The sequence below is a fragment of the Ctenocephalides felis genome, unplaced genomic scaffold (assembly GCF_003426905.1).
Source record: "Ctenocephalides felis isolate EL2017-DRISC unplaced genomic scaffold, ASM342690v1 CF-g0.4_SCAFFOLD_00845, whole genome shotgun sequence".
Lineage (NCBI taxonomy): Eukaryota > Metazoa > Arthropoda > Insecta > Siphonaptera > Pulicidae > Ctenocephalides > Ctenocephalides felis.
In genome coordinates this window covers 51,665,959-51,688,652 of record NW_020536999.1, presented here as the reverse complement: position 1 = coordinate 51,688,652, position 22,694 = coordinate 51,665,959, and the positions used below count along the sequence as shown (strand labels likewise).

The 22,694-nt window shown below is 29.5% G+C and overlaps 4 protein-coding genes across 5 annotated transcripts in view; 1 reads left to right on the top strand and 3 right to left on the bottom strand.

Annotated features, from left to right (window-relative positions):
- LOC113375531 (CD109 antigen) overlaps positions 1 to 10,684 on the bottom strand; it is a 28,955-nt gene extending 18,271 nt beyond the window's left edge. The window contains exon 1 of the mRNA XM_026615467.1: positions 10,488 to 10,684. The gene's annotated coding sequence lies outside the window, so the exon portion shown is untranslated. The remainder of the gene's footprint in view (positions 1 to 10,487) is intronic.
- A 1,163-nt stretch (positions 10,685 to 11,847) lies between these two features.
- LOC113375518 (protein KRI1 homolog) lies at positions 11,848 to 14,884 on the bottom strand. 2 transcript variants are annotated; one of them, XM_026615452.1, is made up of 11 exons: positions 14,664 to 14,884; positions 14,287 to 14,577; positions 13,962 to 14,191; positions 13,683 to 13,774; positions 13,439 to 13,595; positions 13,126 to 13,338; positions 12,914 to 13,049; positions 12,754 to 12,827; positions 12,402 to 12,683; positions 12,161 to 12,327; positions 11,848 to 12,097 (listed from the first exon to the last, which is right to left on the bottom strand). In XM_026615452.1, the coding sequence occupies exons 1-11, from the start codon at positions 14,773 to 14,775 to the stop codon at positions 11,998 to 12,000; spliced, it is 1,854 nt and encodes a 617-aa protein (XP_026471237.1). In that variant the 5' UTR covers positions 14,776 to 14,884; the 3' UTR covers positions 11,848 to 11,997. The 2 variants fall into 2 exon arrangements, with proteins under 2 accessions (XP_026471237.1, XP_026471244.1); XM_026615459.1 differs by having other exon boundaries at positions 14,290 to 14,577.
- Positions 14,885 to 15,052: 168 nt separating this feature from the next.
- LOC113364203 (PHD finger-like domain-containing protein 5A) lies at positions 15,053 to 15,861 on the top strand. The gene is made up of 3 exons (XM_026606691.1): positions 15,053 to 15,277; positions 15,441 to 15,631; positions 15,692 to 15,861. Exons 1-3 carry the CDS (start codon positions 15,226 to 15,228, stop codon positions 15,779 to 15,781), a joined length of 333 nt encoding a protein of 110 aa, XP_026462476.1. The 5' UTR covers positions 15,053 to 15,225; the 3' UTR covers positions 15,782 to 15,861.
- A 7-nt stretch (positions 15,862 to 15,868) lies between these two features.
- LOC113364195 (neutral alpha-glucosidase AB) lies at positions 15,869 to 20,984 on the bottom strand. Its single transcript, XM_026606681.1, has 19 exons — positions 20,694 to 20,984; positions 20,488 to 20,629; positions 20,325 to 20,419; positions 19,997 to 20,170; positions 19,726 to 19,810; positions 19,385 to 19,644; positions 19,013 to 19,122; positions 18,791 to 18,933; positions 18,528 to 18,667; positions 18,241 to 18,425; positions 18,094 to 18,166; positions 17,788 to 17,953; positions 17,634 to 17,725; positions 17,463 to 17,551; positions 17,172 to 17,385; positions 16,854 to 16,966; positions 16,579 to 16,727; positions 16,272 to 16,495; positions 15,869 to 16,195 (listed from the first exon to the last, which is right to left on the bottom strand). The coding sequence occupies exons 1-19, from the start codon at positions 20,801 to 20,803 to the stop codon at positions 15,991 to 15,993; spliced, it is 2,769 nt and encodes a 922-aa protein (XP_026462466.1). The 5' UTR covers positions 20,804 to 20,984; the 3' UTR covers positions 15,869 to 15,990.
- Between the last annotated feature and the right edge of the window lie 1,710 nt (positions 20,985 to 22,694).

Here is a 22,694-nt window from a genome sequence, read left to right as displayed (position 1 = left end):
CAAAAAGTGCCGAAAACGGTAACTCAGTTTTTAAGAGAACGGAGCGTCCGATTTGAATAATTCAAAAAACATTTTACTTGTATTGACAAGATAAAGAATTGATCAAATTTTCATGAAGGCAGGTCTAACGGTTTCGGAGATCTGATGAAAAAAGTAAAAAAAAATGCCATTTGGCGGTCAAAAATGATCATTAGACATATGCACATCAAATTATCAAATATTTTATAGAGATTTTAACAATAAGTATAAATTTTTTTTACATTCCTATGGGTTCCGTACCAATGTTTACGCGTTAGACGGCGACGCGGCGCTTACGGGCTTTGATATTTCGTCTTTATGCAGTTAAAGCAGTACGATTGCTCTGAAAAAAAGTTTAGATCTTCCAAAATATGTCAAAATAAAATAAAACATTTTTTTTTTTAAAAAAAAATAAAAAAAAAATTTTTTTTTTCAAAAAAAAGTAATTTTTTGTCCAATATATAGTTTCTCAAAAATCTTATTTTTTCAAAGTAAATTTTTTTCAAAAATCTGAATCGTTTTTAAAAAAAAAATTTTGGTACGGGAAGTTCCAGCAATTTGCCTTAAGGCACGATGCCTTAATTGCCTTAAGACAGAATTCCACTTACAGCTAGTTTTTTCAAATTATATCTTATATATAAAAATGAATCGCAAAATGTGTTGGTAAGCGCATAACTCAACAACGCCTGGACCAATTTGGTCAATTCTTTTTTTAAAATGTTCGTTGATGTCCAAGGATGGTTCTCACGGCGACAAAAATCGAATAATTGCCGGGAAATTCTAAAATCATCCCTTTTCTTTTCCTCATACAAACGTTTTCTAACTAAAACGTAGAATCAATTTGAGTTTTATTGCTATTATATAAAGTTCATATTAAATTACAAAGCACTCACTGTATACTCCTCCTAAACTATTATTCGGATTTTGGTAAATCTTTCTGAAGTTTTTCTAAGATGTATGTGATTATAAAGTACTGGGATGTATGTGCAATATTGTAGAAATAAATGGAAAAAATGGAAAAAACGGCATGTCATTGTTTGCATTGAAAATAAATGAAAACTATCATCTGCCAAAAAATTCAATTTACTTATGAAGCTAGACAATATTAGAATATATATAATAAATTTATGATTATGAATAAGAAAAATGAAATGTCTACATTATTATTGCCAAAAAGCAGCCGAGATGTGCCAGAAATTAAAATAATATAAATTACAGTATATGTATGGCAGATTGAATTATACACACATGAACAGGATATGTCAAATAATTTCACTTAAAGTATGAAATTAAGTATTAATCAGGGCTGGTTCTACCTTTAATGCAATGCATGCGAAAAACACGAGCGCACGCCTTAGGGCGCGCCAACACAAGATTCGGATATTAAATTTTCAATATAATTTTTTTTCAATATATAATTTCTTTGCATCTTTTACTAAACTTTCCACAATATTTTTAATATTCGTAAAAATTTCACTTTATAACAACAAATGGGAAAGTAAAGATGAATACATGCAATTCGGCCCTCACCATATTGATTGGGAGAAGTTTAGGATGCAATTTTGGATATCTTTAATAATAAAAAATTAAATTAATTTAATCCAACATGAAGTACCAGTGTTATGTTATGGTTATGGTTATGTTATACCGTAAAAGACATCAGTTTCCAATATAGTGTGGGAATAGAGACTCATTATTTTATTTAAAGCAGTTCTACATTTAACATCGCTCATATTATAAATGTATATGCATTTTGGGGTGAAGAGTAATTTAAATAAGAATAATTATTATTTTTAGGTAAACGGTAAATATTAGTATATTTACAGGACAACGTCTGTCGAGTCATCTAGTTCTAAATAAATATTGTAAAATTCTATTGACCATTAGTTTAGGTTATAAAAACTATAACAAAAATCATATCAGGATTCTCCTTCTAATTTTCATGTCTTTTATGTATCCATCAATAATATTGAATTTTATTTCATCCATTTAATTATAAAACATATAAAAATTGTAATTTATGTGATAAAAACTGTAGCAGAGCAAATAATAACATAAACCTTTTTGGTCTAAGCCCTAAAAATTCCACAATTCGTTTCAACCATAGAACTGCAAACAGCGATGATCTAAGTACAAAAATGGGGTAGCAACAAATAGGGCGATCTCTTTGCCCTGCCACCCATATATTACATAGGAGGATAGTTAATGCAATACGACAACATGTGTGTGAGGGAGTGCACGGAATAGCAAGTTGTGCAAGGGGCGGTTTTAATACGATATACACCACTTGCTGTATCTGATCAGATATGCAAATTGAGTCAAGATTTAAATTAGAATATTCCCCATTATATAGAAGCGTACTGATTTCCTTTATTATATAAAACTACTGGGGTGCATAGCATCGTGCCTTAAGGCAAATTGCTGGAACTTCCCGTGCCGTAATTAAAAATCTTGGTACGGAATCCAAAAAAATCTACACAAAATGTGTACACATTATTTAAATCTAAATAAAATATCTGATAATTTGATGTACATATGTCCAATAAACATTTTTGGCCGTCAAATAACATTTTTTTAACTTATTTTTATTGATATATACCTAGTAGATACGCCGCTGGGTGTTGCTACTATCTTCTGGTTTATATTGTAAGATATTTATTGTTAGCAATCCCTGCTTAATGTTAATGCTCATGTAAACAGATTGCAGAATAAACTAGTGGCGCGCATTGGCATCGTGCCTTAAGGCAAATTGCTGATCCTTCCCGTACCAAAAATTATTATTTTTTTAAAAACGATCAACATTTTTGAAAAAAAATTATTTCGAAAAAATTTGATTTGTGAGAAACAATAAATTTGACAAAAAATTACTTTTTTTTTGCAAACAATAAATTTTTTTGAAAAAAAATCATTCATCATTTCTTCATTTTGACATATTTTGAAAATTCTGAACTTTTTTTCAAACCAATCGTACGGCTTGAACTGCATAGAGACGAAATATCGAAGCGCGTAACGGATGAACATTGGTACGGAACCCATAGAAATGTAAACAAAATTTATACTTATTGTTAAAATCTCTATATAATATCCGATAATTTGATGTGCATATGTCTAATGATCATTTTTGACCGCCAAATGGCATTTTTTTTTTTACTTTTTTCATTAGATCTCCGAAACCGCTAGACCTGTCTTCATGAAAATTTGATCAATTCTTCATCTTGTCAATACAAGTAAAATGTTTTGAATTATTAAAATCGGACGCTCCGTTCTCTTAAAAACTGAGTTACCACTTTTGGCACTTTTTGCCCCGTATCTTCGGAACGACAAGACCTGCCTTCGCCAAAAACTAATCAGCACGTCTCCTTATCAATACGAATCGAATGTTTTTGAATTGATCAAATCGGTTGATCGGTGTTACCGAAATTGTCGACGAAAATTTGAATCCGCACACACACACACATACACACATACAAAAATACACACACATAAAGATATATAAAAATTTTAATTTTCTATTTTTTGCGATTACTATAACTTACCCTACGGAAAGCTAAAATTTTTTGAGCATATATTAAAGCTATAAAATAAAGACAGTTAGTAGAAACTGCCGGATATGTCCAGAGTTGGTTATTGCACCAGGACACCAAGCTTGCAGCCTACAGTAACAGAAGAAACTAGTTGCATGAAGCATTTTCCTTAAGGAAAGTTGCATTAATTTCTTAATACGTATACACAATGAACTGATCTAAATCAATAAGAATTGAGATTCGAGTATAAAGTGTTATATTATATTTAGGTATAAAATGTCGAACTGTTTATTTCGAAAATAATATTTTCGGTTTTAGTAAAAATTAATGCGATTTCAAATTAAATATGTATATAAATAAAATTAATTTTTTAACACATCTATTTCAGGTTCTAAAGATGTACTTTATTTTTTATTTAAGTGTGGACGTCAACTGTAATCAGTAACTATCCACGACATATGCACGAAAGGCATAGATTCTAATTAAAATCTTACAAGCACGGGGTGCAGTTCCAAATTTTGATGCACGTTCATAATTCAACCGCTCAACGTAGGCCTATAATATTTTAGTATATTATTTCAGACCAAGAATTCGATCGTTGTACAGGGTTTCATCAAAAACGTCAGAAAAAATAGTTTCAACGTTTAATTGCTATGAAATGTCCCGGCCGATCTTGACAAAAAAAACAAATCAATGCGATACCCAACCAATATCTTTCGAACAGTTTTTGAATTTTTATAATAGGTTAAAGATTGTAGGCTAAAACGTGCTGGAGAAATTTTACATTTTTCTGCTAATTACAAAGAAACGGCATGGCCGTTCGCCGCACAAAGCTGACAATTGAAATCGGTCAGGCTGTTTCTGAGCAAAAGTCGACGAAAGGTTAAAAATTAGCTCACATACAAAACTTTTTACAAATTTGGTCTCATTAGATCCAGAACGACTTGAAACGTTGAGAAAACATAGAATTGGCAAATCGGATTTTCTGGCAAAAACAAACTTCTCATTCGGGATGTTAAAAATATAAAATAAACGCAATTAGTAGATGCTCCCTGATGTGCCCCGAATTGGTTATTGCACCAGAGGGCACTTAACCTGCCTACAGTAGCAGAAGAAATTAAAAGATTTTCAAGGAATTACTTATCTATGGCCGAAACATGATCAAGAAATTTTACATTTTTCTGCTTATTACAAAGAAACGGCATGACCGATCGCCGCACCAAACGGACAATTGAAGTCGGTCGAGCTGTTTTCGAGCAAAAAGTCGACGAAAGGTTAAAAAACAGCTCACATACAAAACTTTTTACAAATGTGGTCTTATTAGATTGAGAACGACTTGAAACGTTGAGAAAACATAAAATTGGCAAATCGGATTTTCTGGCAAAAACAAACTTCTCATTCGGGAAGTTAAAAATATAAAATAAACGCAATTAGTAGATGCTCCCTGATGTGCCTCGAATTGGTTATTACACCAGGACACTTAACCTGCCTACAGTAGCAGAAGAAATTAAGAGATTTTCAAGAAATTTCTTATCTATGGCCGAAACATTAAGGCAATGTGATGCATAAAATTGATGAATAAAATAATTGAACTAACATTTGCCACAGTAACTTACGCCCAGGAGCATGTTCAATCAATACATAAGTTTTATAAATCAAATAATAAATGTAATTATCAATTTCTGGGCTCGCCCGTAGGTAAGCGATTAAGAGCGGTGGGACTTATTTCAGAGGTCCCGGGTTCGATACCTACTTCGAGCAGCATGTTGTCAGGCAGCAGTGACAACGATTTTCACTTGAAAATATAGATAGCAATATGTTTCCAAGTGAAAATAGCCCTTGCCCGGCATTGCTGCACTAATAAAATGTCAGCCCTATTAGATTAATTCTAATAACAAAAAATCATCAAATATAGATGGATTAACCATTGGGCTACCATCTAAAAAATACGAAGTAAGGGGAAGTTTCAGCCCAACAGCTCATAAGACGTAAGGTTCTGATTGCTGTTCAAAAATAATAATAAATAAAAAAAAATATAAATTTCTAAATAAAAACAGAACTGTAGATTTAAACTTCGAATTTACGGAAACTTAGGAATTCCTGTAAATACAATCCCAGAACTTCCTGTAAACACAAATGATATTGTCCAGAATACTGTATATTAAGTGTACCAGACAGTCAGAAATAGAACTAAGAGTTGTTTCAAGTGAAACCAATGAAAATATTTGATTTTTATACCGCTATTGCAGTATCTTAATTTCGTCCCACAAATTATGTATTTCTATTTATAGTTACAAGATCATTCTGAGTACAATTTAATAATTATTTTTAAAAGTTCATCAGCAATCAATCGATTCCATGTAAATAAAGTAAATGATCAAATCCAGAAAATCAGTTTAAATAAACACATGTAATTTATATATGGAATAAACATCGTATTTATTCTTGTCGATGTTTACAAAAATAGAGTCTTATATTACTTCTTACCGGAAGGGTGTCTTACCGAAGAAGGTAAATATGTTATTTATAGATCCCTAATTATGTGTATTTAATTTTGGATTTTACAAGAAAAGTATTTTATCTTGTATGAACTGTACTGCATGTTTATAAAGGGTTGGTAATAATAAAGTCGACGTCCAATTTATAAGCTCTTTTATTTAACTTCCCATAGGGTAAGTTATAGTAATCGCAAAAAAATCGTAAATGAAAATTTTTTATATATCTTTACGTTTCAAAGGTTTCTGAATATTTTGGCATACCTTAGAAAAAATGAATGTATGTGTGTGTGCGGAAACAAATTTTCGTCGACGATTTCGGGAACGCCGATCAACCGATTTGAATAATTTAAAAAAACATTCGATTCGTATTGATAAGGAGACGTGCTGATTAGTTTTTGGCGAAGGCAGATCTAGCTGTTCCAAAGATACGGGGCAAAAAGTGCCAAAAACGGTAACTCAGTTTTTAAGAGAACGGAGCGCCTGCTTTTAATTCATAAAAAATTTTACTTGTATTGACAAGATAAATAACTGATTAAATTTTTGAGAAGGCAGATCCGGCGGTTATGGACTCTCAATAAAAATAAGTTTAACTAGTGGGGTGGGTGGCATCGTGCCTTAAGGCAAATTGCTGGAACTTCCCGTACCGTAACGAAACGTTCGAGGAATATTGAATGTTTTCAAATAGATTATTATAAATATTGTATTATTGTCTAATATTTATAATAATTATATAAACTGAATTGCAGAGTTGAAATTATTTGTTTAAAGTATATTAGAACTATAGTCAGAATTAAAAATAAAATCTGAATTATTTTCGATATACAAAAAATTTTAAAAAAAAAAAAAAAAAAAAAATGGTACAAAATTTTTTTTCCAAAATCAATTATTTTCTTAAGACAAGCAGAAAGTTCTTTGAATCAATTGAATCGGACGCTTAGTTCTCTCAAAAACTGCCATTTTTTGTACATTTAGCTCTGTATCTCCGAAATGGCTGGGCCTGCCTTTGCGAAAAACTAATAACCCTTTCTCCCAATCATTACTAATGGAATGTTTTTTAGATCATTCAAATCGGATGCTCCGTTCTCTCAAAAACTCGATTTCTATTTTCTGCACTCTTTGCTCCTTATCTCCGTAACTGCTGGACCTGTCTTTGCCAAAAACTAATCAGCTCTTCTCCTTATTAATAGGAATCGAATGTTTTTTAAACCATTCAAATCGGTTGATCCGTACGCCCGAAAACGTGGACGAAAATTTGTATCCATACATACATACACACACACACACACACACACACACACACATCCATTTTTTCTGAGGTATGCCAAAATGTTCAGAAACCTTCAAAACGTCGAGAAATGTAAAAATTTTCAATTCCGATTTTCGGCCCATTACAATAACTTACCCTACGGGAAGTTAAAAAAATGTCATTTTGGCGGTCAAAAATGCTTATTGGACATATGTACATCAAATTATCAAAGATTTTAATAATGTGTACACATTTTGTGTAATTTTTTTGGGTTCTGTACAAGATTTTTAATTACGTTACGGGTAGGTCCAGCAATTTGCCTTAAGGCACGATGCCATGCACCACTACTTTCATTTGACTTCAATTCAAAAGTATCTAAAATTGTCTAGACCAATATATATGAATATAATACAATAAGATCTGAAATGTCTAGACACATTATTATACTGGGATTTGTCGAGACATATCAATAAAATATTTTGCAAATATAGAAATGAAGTTAAGGGAACAAAACCAAATCCTAAAAAAAACATAATAGTATTTAAGTTTATAATTAACAAAAATTGTTTTTATATATCGGGTTACATCAGTTTGATATGAGGTAAAATTATTGATAATAAATATAGCTAATCGTATCTAACATAAATTATAATGTCGCAAAGGGGTTGAGCATGTGAATGGAAAAGTTTATGGCAGCAAGTTTAATTAAAAATAAATTATGATCGCATGTGTAATACACATACACACATGTATAAATAGCAAATTAAAAAATAAATGTAATACTAAAATAATTATTTGGTTAATAATAATAGACTATTATTTTTATGATCTCAAAATCAACCAAATTATTATTCTTTATTATACTATACTATACTATTATTAACAGTCTATAAACGAAGAAATATGTCAAAGTATGTACATATTTAAATTCCGAAGGAGAAGTTTATGTTTTCATCAAAAAATCCGATTCGCTAATTTTATGTTTTCTCGACGGTTCAAGCCATTCTGAATCGAATGAGACCAAATTTGGAAAAAGTATGTGTGTGTGTGTATGTGAACAAATTTTTGCCGTAAATAGACATTTTCTCAAAAACGGCTGATCCGATTTCAAAAATTTAAAAGCCATTCGATGTATCTCAATGAGGACTGTCGTTTGTCAGTTTTGTGCGAAGATCGGCCGAGCCGTTTCTTTGTAAATCGCAGAAAAGTGAAAAATTTTTCGTCCACGTTTTAGCCCGCAATTCTGAATCGATTTCGAAAGATATTGGTTGGGAATCGTGCTGATTAGTTTTTGGTAGAGATCGGCCAGGCCGTTTTCTTGTAATAAAGTGTTAAAAAATATTTTTTCGACGATTCTTTTAATTTTTTTTTTCTTTTTTTTTTTGGACGGTAGATACCACAGTCTTCCAGATCATACTAAAATATTACGGCCCTACGACAAATCGTTTAGCTTTAAAAATTCGTCAAAATTTGCAAAAATTGGTATCGTTTTTTTGGCATTTGTCAATATTAGACCTTTGATCGACGTTTTCTCAAAAACGCCTGAACCGATTTCAGAAATTTAAAAGCCATTTTATGTATCTCGATGAGGACTATCGTTTGTCAGTTTTATGTGACGATTTGCCAAGCCGTTTCTTTGTCATTTGGAAAAAAGTGTTAAACATTTCGTCCACATTTAAGCTCAAACTACCGAATCGATTTTGAAAAATCAAAAACTGTTCGAAAGATATTAGTTGAAAATGATACTGATTAGTTTTAGGTGAAAATCTACCGAGCCGTTTTCTTGTAATTAATTGTTGAAAAAAAAATTAAGCCGATTTTTACGGAACCTTTTTTAACGATATATATCATGGTCTTATAGAACTTACTAAAATATTACGGCCTTACGACAAGTAGTTTAATTTTAAAAATTCATCAAAATTTAAGAAAATGAGTAGTTTTTCTGACGTTTGTAAAAATTAAAATTAGACGATTTACTTGGTATAAGGATAGAGTGTTCGTTCGTTTTCAATTATGTGTAATAAATCCACTCGAAATACTTTTAATCACTCATAAATTAATTTTTTTTTTTTGATTAAGTGTATTGAATCAAATTAGTGTATTGATTATGTGTAATAAATCCACTCATCAATTTATTTATTTTTTATTAATTAAGTCGAATATTTACACATATCGGGAAGTTCATGTAACTTGCCTCAAGGCAAAATACCAAACCAACTAGTTCATATTTAAAGAGGTAGTGTTATAGAATCTGCACTGTTCATTAAAATGTCATAATTTAATTTAGACGGGACGCTCTTTCAGTATTCACACAGTATATAATTCTTCAATTAAATCATTAAAACAAAAAATACCAAAAGTATTATCAGTTACCAATTAGAAACCATCCTATTATATGACGCCTACATACGTTACTCCTCAATTATTGCACAAAATGATGAACATCACCTTTATATACAAATGGTATTATATGAATTATATACAAGTTTAACAATATGTATAGGATACAGGATTTATGATATCTATGTCACTCTTTTTATTTTTATTTTTTTAATTTTAATTTTCGGTTGACCGCGCTGAGCCCCCCTGTGCACCAGTAGCGGAAATTGGTTTCGGTTCCGGTATTTAACATTAATTTCCTGTTTTTTCATTAGTAATTGAAAACCTACCCTTATACTCATGATATACAATTATCAAAGTACAAAATATTAATTGAGACACAAATTATTTAACCAAAACAACGTCAGAACTAATTCAGAATTGGGGTTAGAATATAACATATGAATGAAATAAATATATGTCATTTTTTACATTTATGGAAAATAGTTTTTCTAATAATGATATTGGATCTATATTGATACTTAATATTAATGAAAAAAGAAAACATGACAAATACCAAATCGTATCAAATATAAAACCCTAATCGCAAGCGATGGTAACGATTTTTGTAATAAATATTGCAAAATATAATTCATACAATAATTAAGCACATCTCAGACAAGATTCAACAGTTCATATGCACAAATTCAATTACTCAAAATTAAATGAATATTATTATAAATTGTGCATTGAACTTAAGCATGTTCAAAATCTAATGTCATTTAAAAAAATTATCATTATTTATAACAAAATAAAATGACTAATACGGTTAACGCCCATTATAATCAAATAACATAAGAACCTAACCAATTCTTCACTTACCTGTAAAATGAATACTTCAAGAATTTGCTGTAGCCATGAAAGCACAACGAATTACCAATGAATAGAACACATATTTTAACACAGGATAAATATTTTAATTTTAATTTATATTAAAACAAATCATTTCTGTATAAAAAGTAAATAATACAATTTTTATTTTATTACACACGTAAACAATACACACAACAGTCAGTCACACCTACATAAATGAGGTGCACGAGCGCGTAACTCAACGAAAACAACTATGGCTTGGAGCAGTGTCTTCCAAGGACATGCCGTTAAGGGTCGTGTTGAATTGATTCAGTTCATGTTTGCACATTCAATAACATTAACGTCTATTGTATTTTTTAAATTTCAAACGTGCGTAGTAAATACATTTTCGAAATATATTTTCCGAAAGTTTGCTCTGAATTATTGTTAACACATCTTCCTTGCATGTAAACCTACACTTGTCAATCATTGTGCATCAAAGACATAGAGAATAATATAGACTCTAGGTGTCAGAAGCGCCATCTGTTAACACTAAAAAGAACTAACTATAGCATGGACAACCATCGGTAAAAGAAGAATATGTGTGGGAATTAGTAAATATAACAACCCTAAATAAATAATATAAAGTAATATAGTAAATTAACATATTTATGTATATGGATATTTATGTATCAATGTCATAAATGTATAGCAAAATTATGAATTATTATAATAAATATAAATCAAAATATATCATGCTTCATTGCAAGTGATAGTGCATGTTGCATAAAATGAAAACTACCAAACGCACTACCGTATAATAAAATATAATACATTAGTACTGCTGCACATAAAAATTTCAAATATGATATAAAATTTGTTTAACTATATATTTCATAACAGTTTCATATATATTATGTATTTGTTTTCACAATCTTATTTTTAAATTTTTGTTTATTTTTAAACTTTTTAGGATTAATTCCATATGCACGTAATCTTGATTCAGACAAGTTAATTTCTTCTTTATTTTTTTTAACTTTGTTAGATTTTTTGACAATGACATTTCCATTTGCTAAAATTTTCTGTTTACGTTTTCTATTTTTCTTTGCTCTTCTTGATAAGGATATGGGGGCATTAACATCAGATTTTACATTACTACTACAATCTTTATTTTTGTCAAAACTAGCTATGTGTTCCACGAACTTATCTTTTTCTTTATTTTGGTTTTCATTTTGAGCAGATTCATTCTTTACTATTTTATCTTTATTTTTTCGTTTTGTTTCAACGGATAACGAATTCTTGTTACCATCAGTTACATTTTTCTGTTTAACATCTAGATCATTTGATTCTTTTCTCGTATTTTGGTTGTCATTTGCAATAGATTCATTCTTCACAACTTTATTTTTATTTTTTCGTTTTTTTGCTTTTGCCTTGGATAATGAATCCTGGTTACCATCATCAGTTACATTTTCTTGTTTAGTATCTAGATCATTTTCTTGATTAACATCTAATTCATTTGATACTTTTTTCATACGCTTATTCATGTTACTGTCATTTTCCATTCTTCAACTTCTTCAGTTTTTCTCTTATCATTCTCAGATATATCAACTGTTAACGATTTTATTTCTGGATCTTCCTCCCTAGAAAATAATTATAAATAATTAAGCTTTCTTATTAAAATAGTTAAACAAAATAAAACTTACTCAGGTTCCTGATATAAGCTCTTTAAAGCTTTCTTTTTTAGTGCCAAATTTCTACTTTTACGTTCATAAGCAATTTGATCATATTTTTCTACATGATCTGGTCTTATTTGCACAGCTTTTTTCAAGCTACACCAGCTATTCAATTCTTTATCTTTTGCTGCCAAAATCTATAATAAAAATTAAATATACAAAAAGTTCATGAGATAAGTCAATAAACAGCAATTACATAATGTCAACCCACTTCATCAATAGTTAATCCAAAGCTATTTGGCATAACTTTTTTATATTTGAATCTGCAAGGCAAGTCTCCTATCATGTCTTCATAATCTAATTTGTAATATTCATCCAAATATTCTTCATAAGTTTTATCATTTGGATCAAAAACAGGCTTTTTTTGAGCTAACACTTCTGCAAATTTACTTTTTCTTCTTCGATTTCGTTTTGAACAACTGTTTTCAATCAACATATTTTGAGTATCATTATTTTTTGTTGTTTTTGTTGTAGGATCATAATCACAATCCATCTGAAATTAAGGAATAATGTACTAAAACAGACAAGCTAAAATTTCAATCAACAACAAAATAGAGATTCACATTGAAATCGTCATCCTCACAGTGTGGAGCATTGTCATAGTCATCTTGTTCTCCCTTCCAATTATCCCAGTCATCTATTATTTCAATGAAAAGAACATTAATAATATCTTCAAATTTCACATTTTGCCTTTCAGAATGTGTAGAAATTTTACATAGTTACCTTCCATAAAATCATCATCCTCAGGAAAAACAGGTTTTTGGTCACTTTCTTCAACAGCATAAAAATCATTATTAAAAATTTCCTGCATTCTTGCATCATGAGCTTCTGGGTCAAAATCACCTTCAATATCTTCATCCTAATTAAAGTCAAATTTAAATAATTTATTTGAACAACAACTTAGAAAATAAATCATGATAATAAATCCCAATTACTTGAAAACAAATCTGTTCATTTCCTGTAATTTCTCGCAATTGTTGAATTTTTTCTTCTATCTCTTTCCTCTTCAAAGACTTGAGCTGCTTGAGTTCTTCACATTTACGAGCTTTTTCTTGTGCTTTGCGTTCCTTTAATTCTGCCCTTTTCTTTTTACGTTTATCATCCTTCCTTCTAACAGAATGCTCCATGGTACGAGGGTATCGTTTCAGCTAAATAACAAAGGTGAAATATAAAAAATATAAATACTTTAATCATGGATACAACAGTAATTTTATTTGTTAATAATAAAGCGTACTAAAAATTGCTTACAAATTCTTGATCAGGCTCTTCAAATCTGAAATTATATTTATGTTCAAATTCTTCTTGTGCTTCTATATTTTTTTCATCCTCAGATAAATTTTCATCCGAATCATGCACAATTTCTTCATAAGATGGAATGTAAGAATCATCTTCGTCATCTAAGAACCTTTAGAAAGGTATTTTATCATAGTTTATAGTTATTAGTAAGAAAGATAATATATAATTGATGATAAAATATTTAATCAAATCATACCTCTTGTTAAGCAAATAATCTCGTAAAAAAGATTCATTTTCATCCAATGTTGGATTGTTCCAATAGTCCTTCAATGGTTTTAGTTCTGATTCCTATTATAATAAAAAGATATAATTTAACAAAACCAATTTAATTTAAAAATAAATTAACTTTAAAAAATTGACCAAGTGTGACCAACTTTGCACAGTGTTCTTGCAAATTACATTTAAAGTTTAATTTAAATTAATTTTAATTTATTAATTTTAAGACAAGAATATTTTTCCTAACACATTAAAATACCTCATTTTTATTTTCTAGCTCTTTCTTCTTCCCAGCTAACCATTGTCTATACTCCTCCTCCTCCTTTTCTTTATCTTCCTTAGTTTTTTCCCTTTTATGGAAAATGCCACCAAAATCTTCAGAATCTTTTTCATTTTCAGATTCATCATCATGAACAATTTTCAATAAGGAGTCACGGATTTGTTTTTGTTCTTCAACAAAGGTTGGTGATTGCGGTCTTTCAGAAGCATCTAGAAATAAATATTAATCATATTGAATGTAACAAATAATACTATTGTATGCTAACGATTATTCCATTTATAATACTGAATGAAATTGCATAAAATACCTAAATCTTCTATATCGCCCTCAAGTAACAATTTTCTTTCATGATCTCGCAGTGTAATAGGTTTTTCAGGCTTTGTCTTTTTCTTTTTAGTATTTTGTTCTTTATTCTCACTGAAAAAATTGACATCTTTATCATAAATTTTGGGATCTTTATTTTTTAAGCAAGCTAAGGTTCTAAAGAAATCTTTTTCTACTTCTTCAGTTAATTCTTTTGCATCCTCATCTTCAGAAGAACTTGAACTACTGTCATCATAATCATTTAAAGCCTCTTCACCATATACTGTTTTAACTAAAAAAAAGCATATAAACGCATGAACGACAATATTTACATGAATTAAACAATAATAAAATAATTGTTAAATTAAATTGATGTACGTTTATTTAACTCTTCCTTTTGACGCCATATATCATAATTTTTTGCATATGGGTTATCTGTTTTAATGTTTACGTCTGAATCAGAATCATCCCCATCAAATAATTTACTCATATTTCTGTAAAAAAATTATAAAAGCTCATTAACTTTGAAACACGTTTCCAGTATGGCATATATATAGAGGATAGAGGTTATGAGATTATGTCAGGTTATGATGTTCTTCCTTCTTCTTTTTCTCTTGTATTGTCTCTGTCTGACTGCGAGTTTAGGGTTTATACTTATGGCATAAAAGTGCACTAAATTTTAAACCATAGTGTTGACGCTGTATGTTATTTATCCTATTACAGTAGAAAATCTCTTTATGTTTATTTATCTATGGTAAACTTTACAATAATAATGTGACAGCGCTAGAAAAAATAACATCTTGGGCAACAGCAATTTTCGTGTTTGTGTGCATAACAATTCATCAAGCTTTAGTACTACATTATTAATTAAGTTTTAGTTGGTTTGAACTTCAAATTTCCAAGTGAAGTATATTCCGTATAATTAAAATAACCATACATCATGGCAAAACATCATCCTGATTTGATATTCTGTAGAAAACAGCCGGGTGTAGGTTAGTTTTTAGCGTTAATGCAGCTCTTTTTATAGTATTTTGCGATTTAACAGAGAAAAACATTTTCTATTATTTAACAATTACATTCTGTCATAAATACATCTTCAATTTTCATTTATATATATATATATTTCAAATTAGTAATATTCATTGTTTATTCCAGCTATTGGAAGGTTGTGTGAAAAATGTGATGGTAAATGTGTTATTTGTGATTCATATGTGAGACCCTGCACATTGGTCCGAATTTGTGATGAATGTAATTATGGTTCTTACCAAGGACGCTGTGTCATTTGTGGAGGTCCTGGAGTATCAGATGCTTACTATTGCAAAGAATGTACAGTACAAGAGAAAGATGTAAGTACTTTTACACATTTAGTTTAATTTATGTTTTACTATTTGAATTTTTTTTAACAGAGAGATGGATGTCCGAAGATTGTAAATCTGGGAAGTTCAAAAACTGATCTGTTCTATGAACGAAAGAAATATGGATTTAAGAAGCGCTAGTATTCAAAATATTTTTATATTAAATTTGTATTTTATTTATATTGAGATGTAATAATGTAATTTGTAAATAAAGTATTTTGTACGGAAGTTTAGTTAAAACTTACATACTAGATAGTAAAATATGCAAGTTTTAAAAATATGTATCTTTTTTTCACTAATACATAAAAGCAGATTTTATGATTCTGCCCAAAACAGTAGAGTATTGCAAATTAAATTAATTCTATCTTCCATTGCTCAGCCATATTGATGGCAGGCTTGCGTATTGTTACCACTTGATTTTTGTCATCATATTTTGTTTGTAACTCTACCTTTAAATTTTTATTGGTCAAAATTGCTTTAGTTGGTGCTTTATTAACTCCAACAACTATAACTCTCTCCAGCCAACTTCCAGTTTTATATTGATTGTTGACGATACTGAAAATATATTTGAAAATGAAAATTTGTACTGAAATCTATTCACAAATTTACCATAGATTCATAGTAAACTTACTGTGATTCAAGTATATTTTGACTATATCTGAATTCAATCAATAAAAATTTCTTTGACAAATATTCAAATGTTTCTCCATCATCAATATAAAGGCTTCCCCCAGCCTCCTTACTTTCATTCAAACATACAACCAATGTGTAAGGATCATTGTGCATTAGAGATGAAGAGCGCCTTACTCTCATCTTACGTGGAACAATAGACCCACCACGTTGATAGACTGGTATCTAAGCATTTTTAAGAGTTTGAATTTGTATAATTAAATATTGATAAATATTAATCTATACTCTTAAAAGTGCATGTTATTTACTTTTTCTATGTCAACAGGCACTTTTACAATTCCAGGTGTTTTATACCCTTGGTAAGTATCAACATCGTACCAAATATTATTTTTTGGGAAATATACTGGCACAGAAGAAGCACCCTGTTCCAGAACTGGTCGCACCAGAAGGGAATCACCTTGAATTTAAAATAATATTAAATGGAAAACAATTCACACATTTGAAATCAGCATTTTGAAATGTAATTTAATTTAAAAAATTAGATGAAATGTGATTATTAAAGTTTTATAAAAAAAAAAAATACCTAATAAGTACTCGTAATCAATTTTGTAACATTCTTCATCTTCTGGAGTTAAGGTCAAGATTGGTCTCATAACTGGAGCACCATGAAAGAAATGATCAGCAAATGTTGAATACCTAGAGACATTAACTGGCATTAATAAAAAAAAAAAAAACTATAAAATACTTAGATTCTTGAAAATCACAATATTTAATATTTCAAAATATTAAATATATTTCAAAGAATTAAAAAAGTTAAATAGGAATATTAATAGTGATTGGTTATTAGTAATACTTTACACCTGGTTATTTATATTAATCAAAAACTAGAATAATATATTACCAAAAAGGTAAGTATGTGTATCTCTTTTGAATTGCATTTCGGATGCTGTTTATTGTTTCATTTGGGAATAACCATGGCTCCCTTCTTCGTGTATCTATGTGAGAATGTGCTCTAAAGAAGGGTTGGAAGGCACCAGCTTGATACCAACGTGTAAATAATTCAGCTTCAGGATTCCCAAAGAAGCCACCCACATCAGCACCACAGAAACTCATACCTATAAAGAGTAAATTTGGTTAATTTTAATATAACACACAGAATATAAAATAAGTATACAATCATATTTTAAATAACCTGAAACTGATATCGTCAAGCACATTTTAACAGAAGCTTGTAAATGTCCCCAATCAGCCAAATTATCACCTGTCCAAATAGCTGCATATCTAAAATATAGAAATTTTTACTTCATTTATTTTTTATGTATTTTCATTAAGTACACACATTCATTACATATTGTGTGCTTACTTTTGAGAACCAGCAAAAGCTCCCCTGGTTAAAATAAACGGTCTTAGTTTACCATTGGATCTCTTCAGAAGGCCTTCATAAGTACTCATAACCTATATTATAAAAAAATTATATTAAATTTGTTATTCAGAATCACATATTTTATAATTCTTACATGATAGAGAGCATACAAATTATGTATTGTTCGATGTTCCCAGCCTCCATGATGGACTGCATCCTTCACCATTGTGACTTCAGGACCATTGAACACAGAAGGTTCATTCATATCATTCCAAATGTATGTACTCAAAGTAGTACCAGGAAAGTTCTCTAACATGTATCTAATACACAAAATACATATTTTAGAGAAGTGATTAGACACTATATTTTCTATTATAACAAATAACTAACTGATCTATTATAAAAATACTTTGTGCTTGATTGTTAATTAAAAAAATTAATAACATTGCAGATCATTTACTTGTTTCCAAGATAATCCCGAACAGTTGGGTTCACCAAATCCGGGTAACTTGAAGAACCAGGCCAGCACCAACCTAAAACATAAAAATGTCTTTGCATATATTTGAAGCAATGCCATAATATAAACTATAATGTATTAAGATTTTACCCTCATAATCTCGACCATCTCTCTTGACATAATATCCGAGATCTGTCAATTCATTATGCAAAAAATAATTACCATCTCTCTTAATATGAGGATCAACAATCACTACTAAATGCCGTCCTTTAGCTGTTAAATTTTTATTCATTTCTAATGCATTAGGAAATCGATTTGTATCCCATGTGAAATATCTAAAAAAAAATTATTAACATATAATTACAATACTAAATATTTACATTTGTGATCTACAATAGCTCTAAAAAAATTCCTTATTCAATGAAATCTATATTTACTTTTTACTATCTGTATACTCAATATCCAACCACATTGTATCCATGGGTATATTGTGCTCATCAAATTTATTATTAACTGAATTTACATCTTCTTCATCATTATAATTCCATCTACACTGATGGTAAGCCAGAGAGAATTGCTGAAATGGATAAAAATGGTAACCATTTATAATTATAATTATAAAATTAAATATTTTTCACTTATATTTATTCTTAAAAACGAAATAATAAAAACAAAGTTATCATCAAATAATTATTTTAACCTGTGGAATTGGTGCAGTGCCTGTCAACTTAGAGTATTGAATAAACACATCAAGTGGCTTTGGTCCTAGCATGACAAAAACATCTATTATTCCATTCTCAGACATGAAATGTGCACCTAATACTTCTTTTCGCTGTGTATTTCCTAGAAACAAGACATAAATGTTTAACAATTTGTTTAGAATATGAAAGAACTGTTGGTTAAAAAAAATGTAATCAGTTACCTGATACAAAGTTTACAATGGAGGAAACAACATTTGGGTCATTTTGTCCATAAATATCAACCCAAGTTTCGGCAGCATTTTGCCAAAATATACCTACAGTCTTTTTAGGCCTAAAAATAAAAGTATTATAAATAAACATTAAATTTAAAGTAGATACAATCATTTAAATTATATAATAATGATCATGTAATTTCTTTTATAACAATCATTATTATTTTAAATAATAAAAAATAATAGAAACATTAAATGTGCATATAAAATAAATTGTGATATGCTTTGGATTTCTAATGTAGTTTAGTATTGATACTTCTTTAAATCAATTTATTTAAAATTATTATGCATTTTCAATAATGCCTTTATTGAAGTACTAACCCATGGCCATACAAAACTGGAATAGAGCCATATAATGCCATGGGATTATCAAGCTCATATTCAAAAACATCAAGGTTATATAATCGATAAGGGTCTCCATTAGATGTTGGCTTTAATGCAAAACTGTCAGCATGCTCAGGTATACCAAATAATATATTTGCTTCAGGAAAAGAAAAATCTGCTGCCACAGCCTCTGGTCCATTAGGTTTGGAATCATGGTGTTCTTTAAAGTTTTCTTCCCAACTGCCAGGATCTTCGTCCTATTGATTATTGATAGAGAAAATTATTATAAAATCAAAAATAACATATGAGAGACCTTTATTGATATATTGTATGATTACCTCAATTGATGGTACAACTGTTGGGACATTAGCATCTTCTTCAGTAGTCTCACCATTGTCTGTTCCAGATTCTGATGGTGTGTCTCTTTCAAGAATAATCAAGCATATTTTAGAAATTCATATATATTTATATATGTAATATATAATATAGTCTGTATTTATGTGGTTAATAAAATTTTAAAAAAAGTTGATCTTTCAAATAATTGTGAATCACTGAACACAACAGATTCATAGATTCGAAATTAAACATATATAATAAAAATATTCTTACTTTAGAGGCTTTGTTCTAAGGTGTTCAAATCGAAGTAGTCCCTTAGCATTAAAGCTTGCAACTAATTCATCTTCACTATAGAAGTCCACTTTAAGAGGATATGTATGTAGAACTACTTTATTTTTGGCAGATGTGAGTGTAATTGCTTCCGTTGTTTTAGATATAACTTTAATCCTAAATATAGAACATATAATACAGATAATATCTTCATGATGTTGACACACACACACACATATATATATATATATATATATATATATATATATATATTGAGGATTTTTTTATATATATATATTTATATATATACATTATATTAAAAAATACTCACGATTGACCATATAAGTTGTTATTTAAAACATCAGTCACACGGTATCTTGGCTTGAGTGGAGACTTCTCATCCATAACAATTCGGAAAGTATTATCCTAAAGCATACATCAGCAATAATAAGAATTGGAAAATAAAGTAAGATCATAGCAAAATTGCAACTAACTTGTAAACCATATATCTGTAAAATAAATTGAACTCCATTATCTCTGTTGAGAATTATACTTTCTACAGAATCCGCTTTTATATTCAAGCTATCGATGACTAGCTCATAAGGTGATTTATTTGGAGAAACCTTACGGCATCGCCTAAAAATAACAAAAATATATTAATTAAGAGATATACACAAAATAATAATCCAGCAAACATTACCTGCAAAAACTGCTTTTATCACAGGTTTTAAAGTTATTTCGGTCAACTGACCATACGCAATTTAACGACAATATAAAACATGTTAAAACAAAAATACCGGTAGGTCCCATTTTATTTAAAATTCCTTTATATATGTATCTAGCAGGACAGTGGATAGACGATCATATTAAAACCTACATATGATTAGAGCAACTTATCTAAAATTCGATTCTCGCAACACGAATGATAGCGAATCTGCGAATCACCAAATCACCCCTCCATGCCACATACAAAAATGATTATAAATTAGAAATTGTCAAACAACAAGCGAAGTGCCGAACTAAACTTATAAGCGGCGCTTCCATCAAATAATGATAAAAAGCATTCACAAGATACCGCTACTTACGTCATTTTGTAGCGACCTGGCAACCCACATCGCACCTCAAATTGACAGTTAAACATTATCTTTGGCTTATCATGTTGGCAACACTGCGCGAGAACCAAAGTGCAAGCTTCAAGATTCGGAAGTTCCTCTTCCTCTTCAGAATCGGAACTCTCTCTTCTGTCTGCTGCCGAACAGTCAACATCATAAATTGATCATAAATTACAATACTTTTCCTTTTCATTTTCAATACTCAAATATTATGTACATTTTATAAATAATAAATATAATCATACATAGTGTCGTTACTATTTTATTATAAATAAAATATATTATATATAGTCTATAGCGAGGTTTGCTTTTGCTTGCAATAATATAGTCTGCGCACATTGCGAACAGATTCGCCGTATGGATTCGTGCAATGGATTTTTCCATATTTTTAAGCCATAAGGATTTTTCTTTGTCTATGTGTAAGATCATCATGAATTAATAATTATTATTATGAATAAATTATATTTCGTTATTGTCTAGATCCTAGACAATATTAGAATGTCATGTGTTCATATGTGGTCTAGATATTGTAGATCAACGATACCATATCTCCATACCAGATCTAGAAGCCCTATAAATCACGAGCCAAATTTAAATTTTTTGGCGGGCTGCACTTAATAATATTATAAATTTTGATATATACTAATGAACATTTTAATATAAACACAACATTAAATAAGTTGCAAGTGGCATTTTGTCTTAAGGCAAGTTGGATGAAATTCCTGATAGTGACTTCAGAAATCAGTATATTAATTAATATTAAATTAATTTAATTTATGAATGATTTATAGGTATACCAAGTTGCTATCTTACAAATTTGCAAAAAAATGTATTACACATTATTGAAGTATTATATATTATTGAGGTAATATATATTATCACATTCAATACATTCTTGGAGCTAAGCATATTTTAAATTATGCATAGTTATAACTATATTTAAAAAAAAAACTATATTTATCTGTGCATGGAGTGTTTTATAAAGCGCATCCAATAAATTCAAGTTTTAAATGCTTTAATTTTAATTATTGTTGGAAATATTTAAAGGTGGGTCGCATGAAGCCCGCGAGCCGCAACTTGCTCATCCTTGATCTAGGTTCTAAGGACTGTTCACCCAGGGTTCACTTTTAAGGCCATGCATCTAGTTATTTATTTGTGTTGATTTATATTTCAATATTACTTATATGAATCACAAACATAAAATATTAGAAAATGGCAATTGTATTTTTAAACATATATGCAATCAAAACACAACTCTTATGCAATATTTGATTCAGCGTAACTAAATAGCTTGAGTATAATAGACATATGATATGTAATATGTAATGATAATTATGTATCTGATTAACTATTTATAAGCATTGGAATTTGAACATATAACCCAACACATTTTCCTCCATGTATCTTCTAACAGTTTTTTCCTTAATGGAATGCTTCAATTACGAATTTTTTATCCTTCTGGCTATTGGTCAGATTCTGACTATTTTGTTATGATTCTATGATTATTATTTTAATGGCTATGATATGCTTGCTGACAAACATACATATATCATTGCAACTTATAATTTAACTATTTTTGCCTAGTTCAA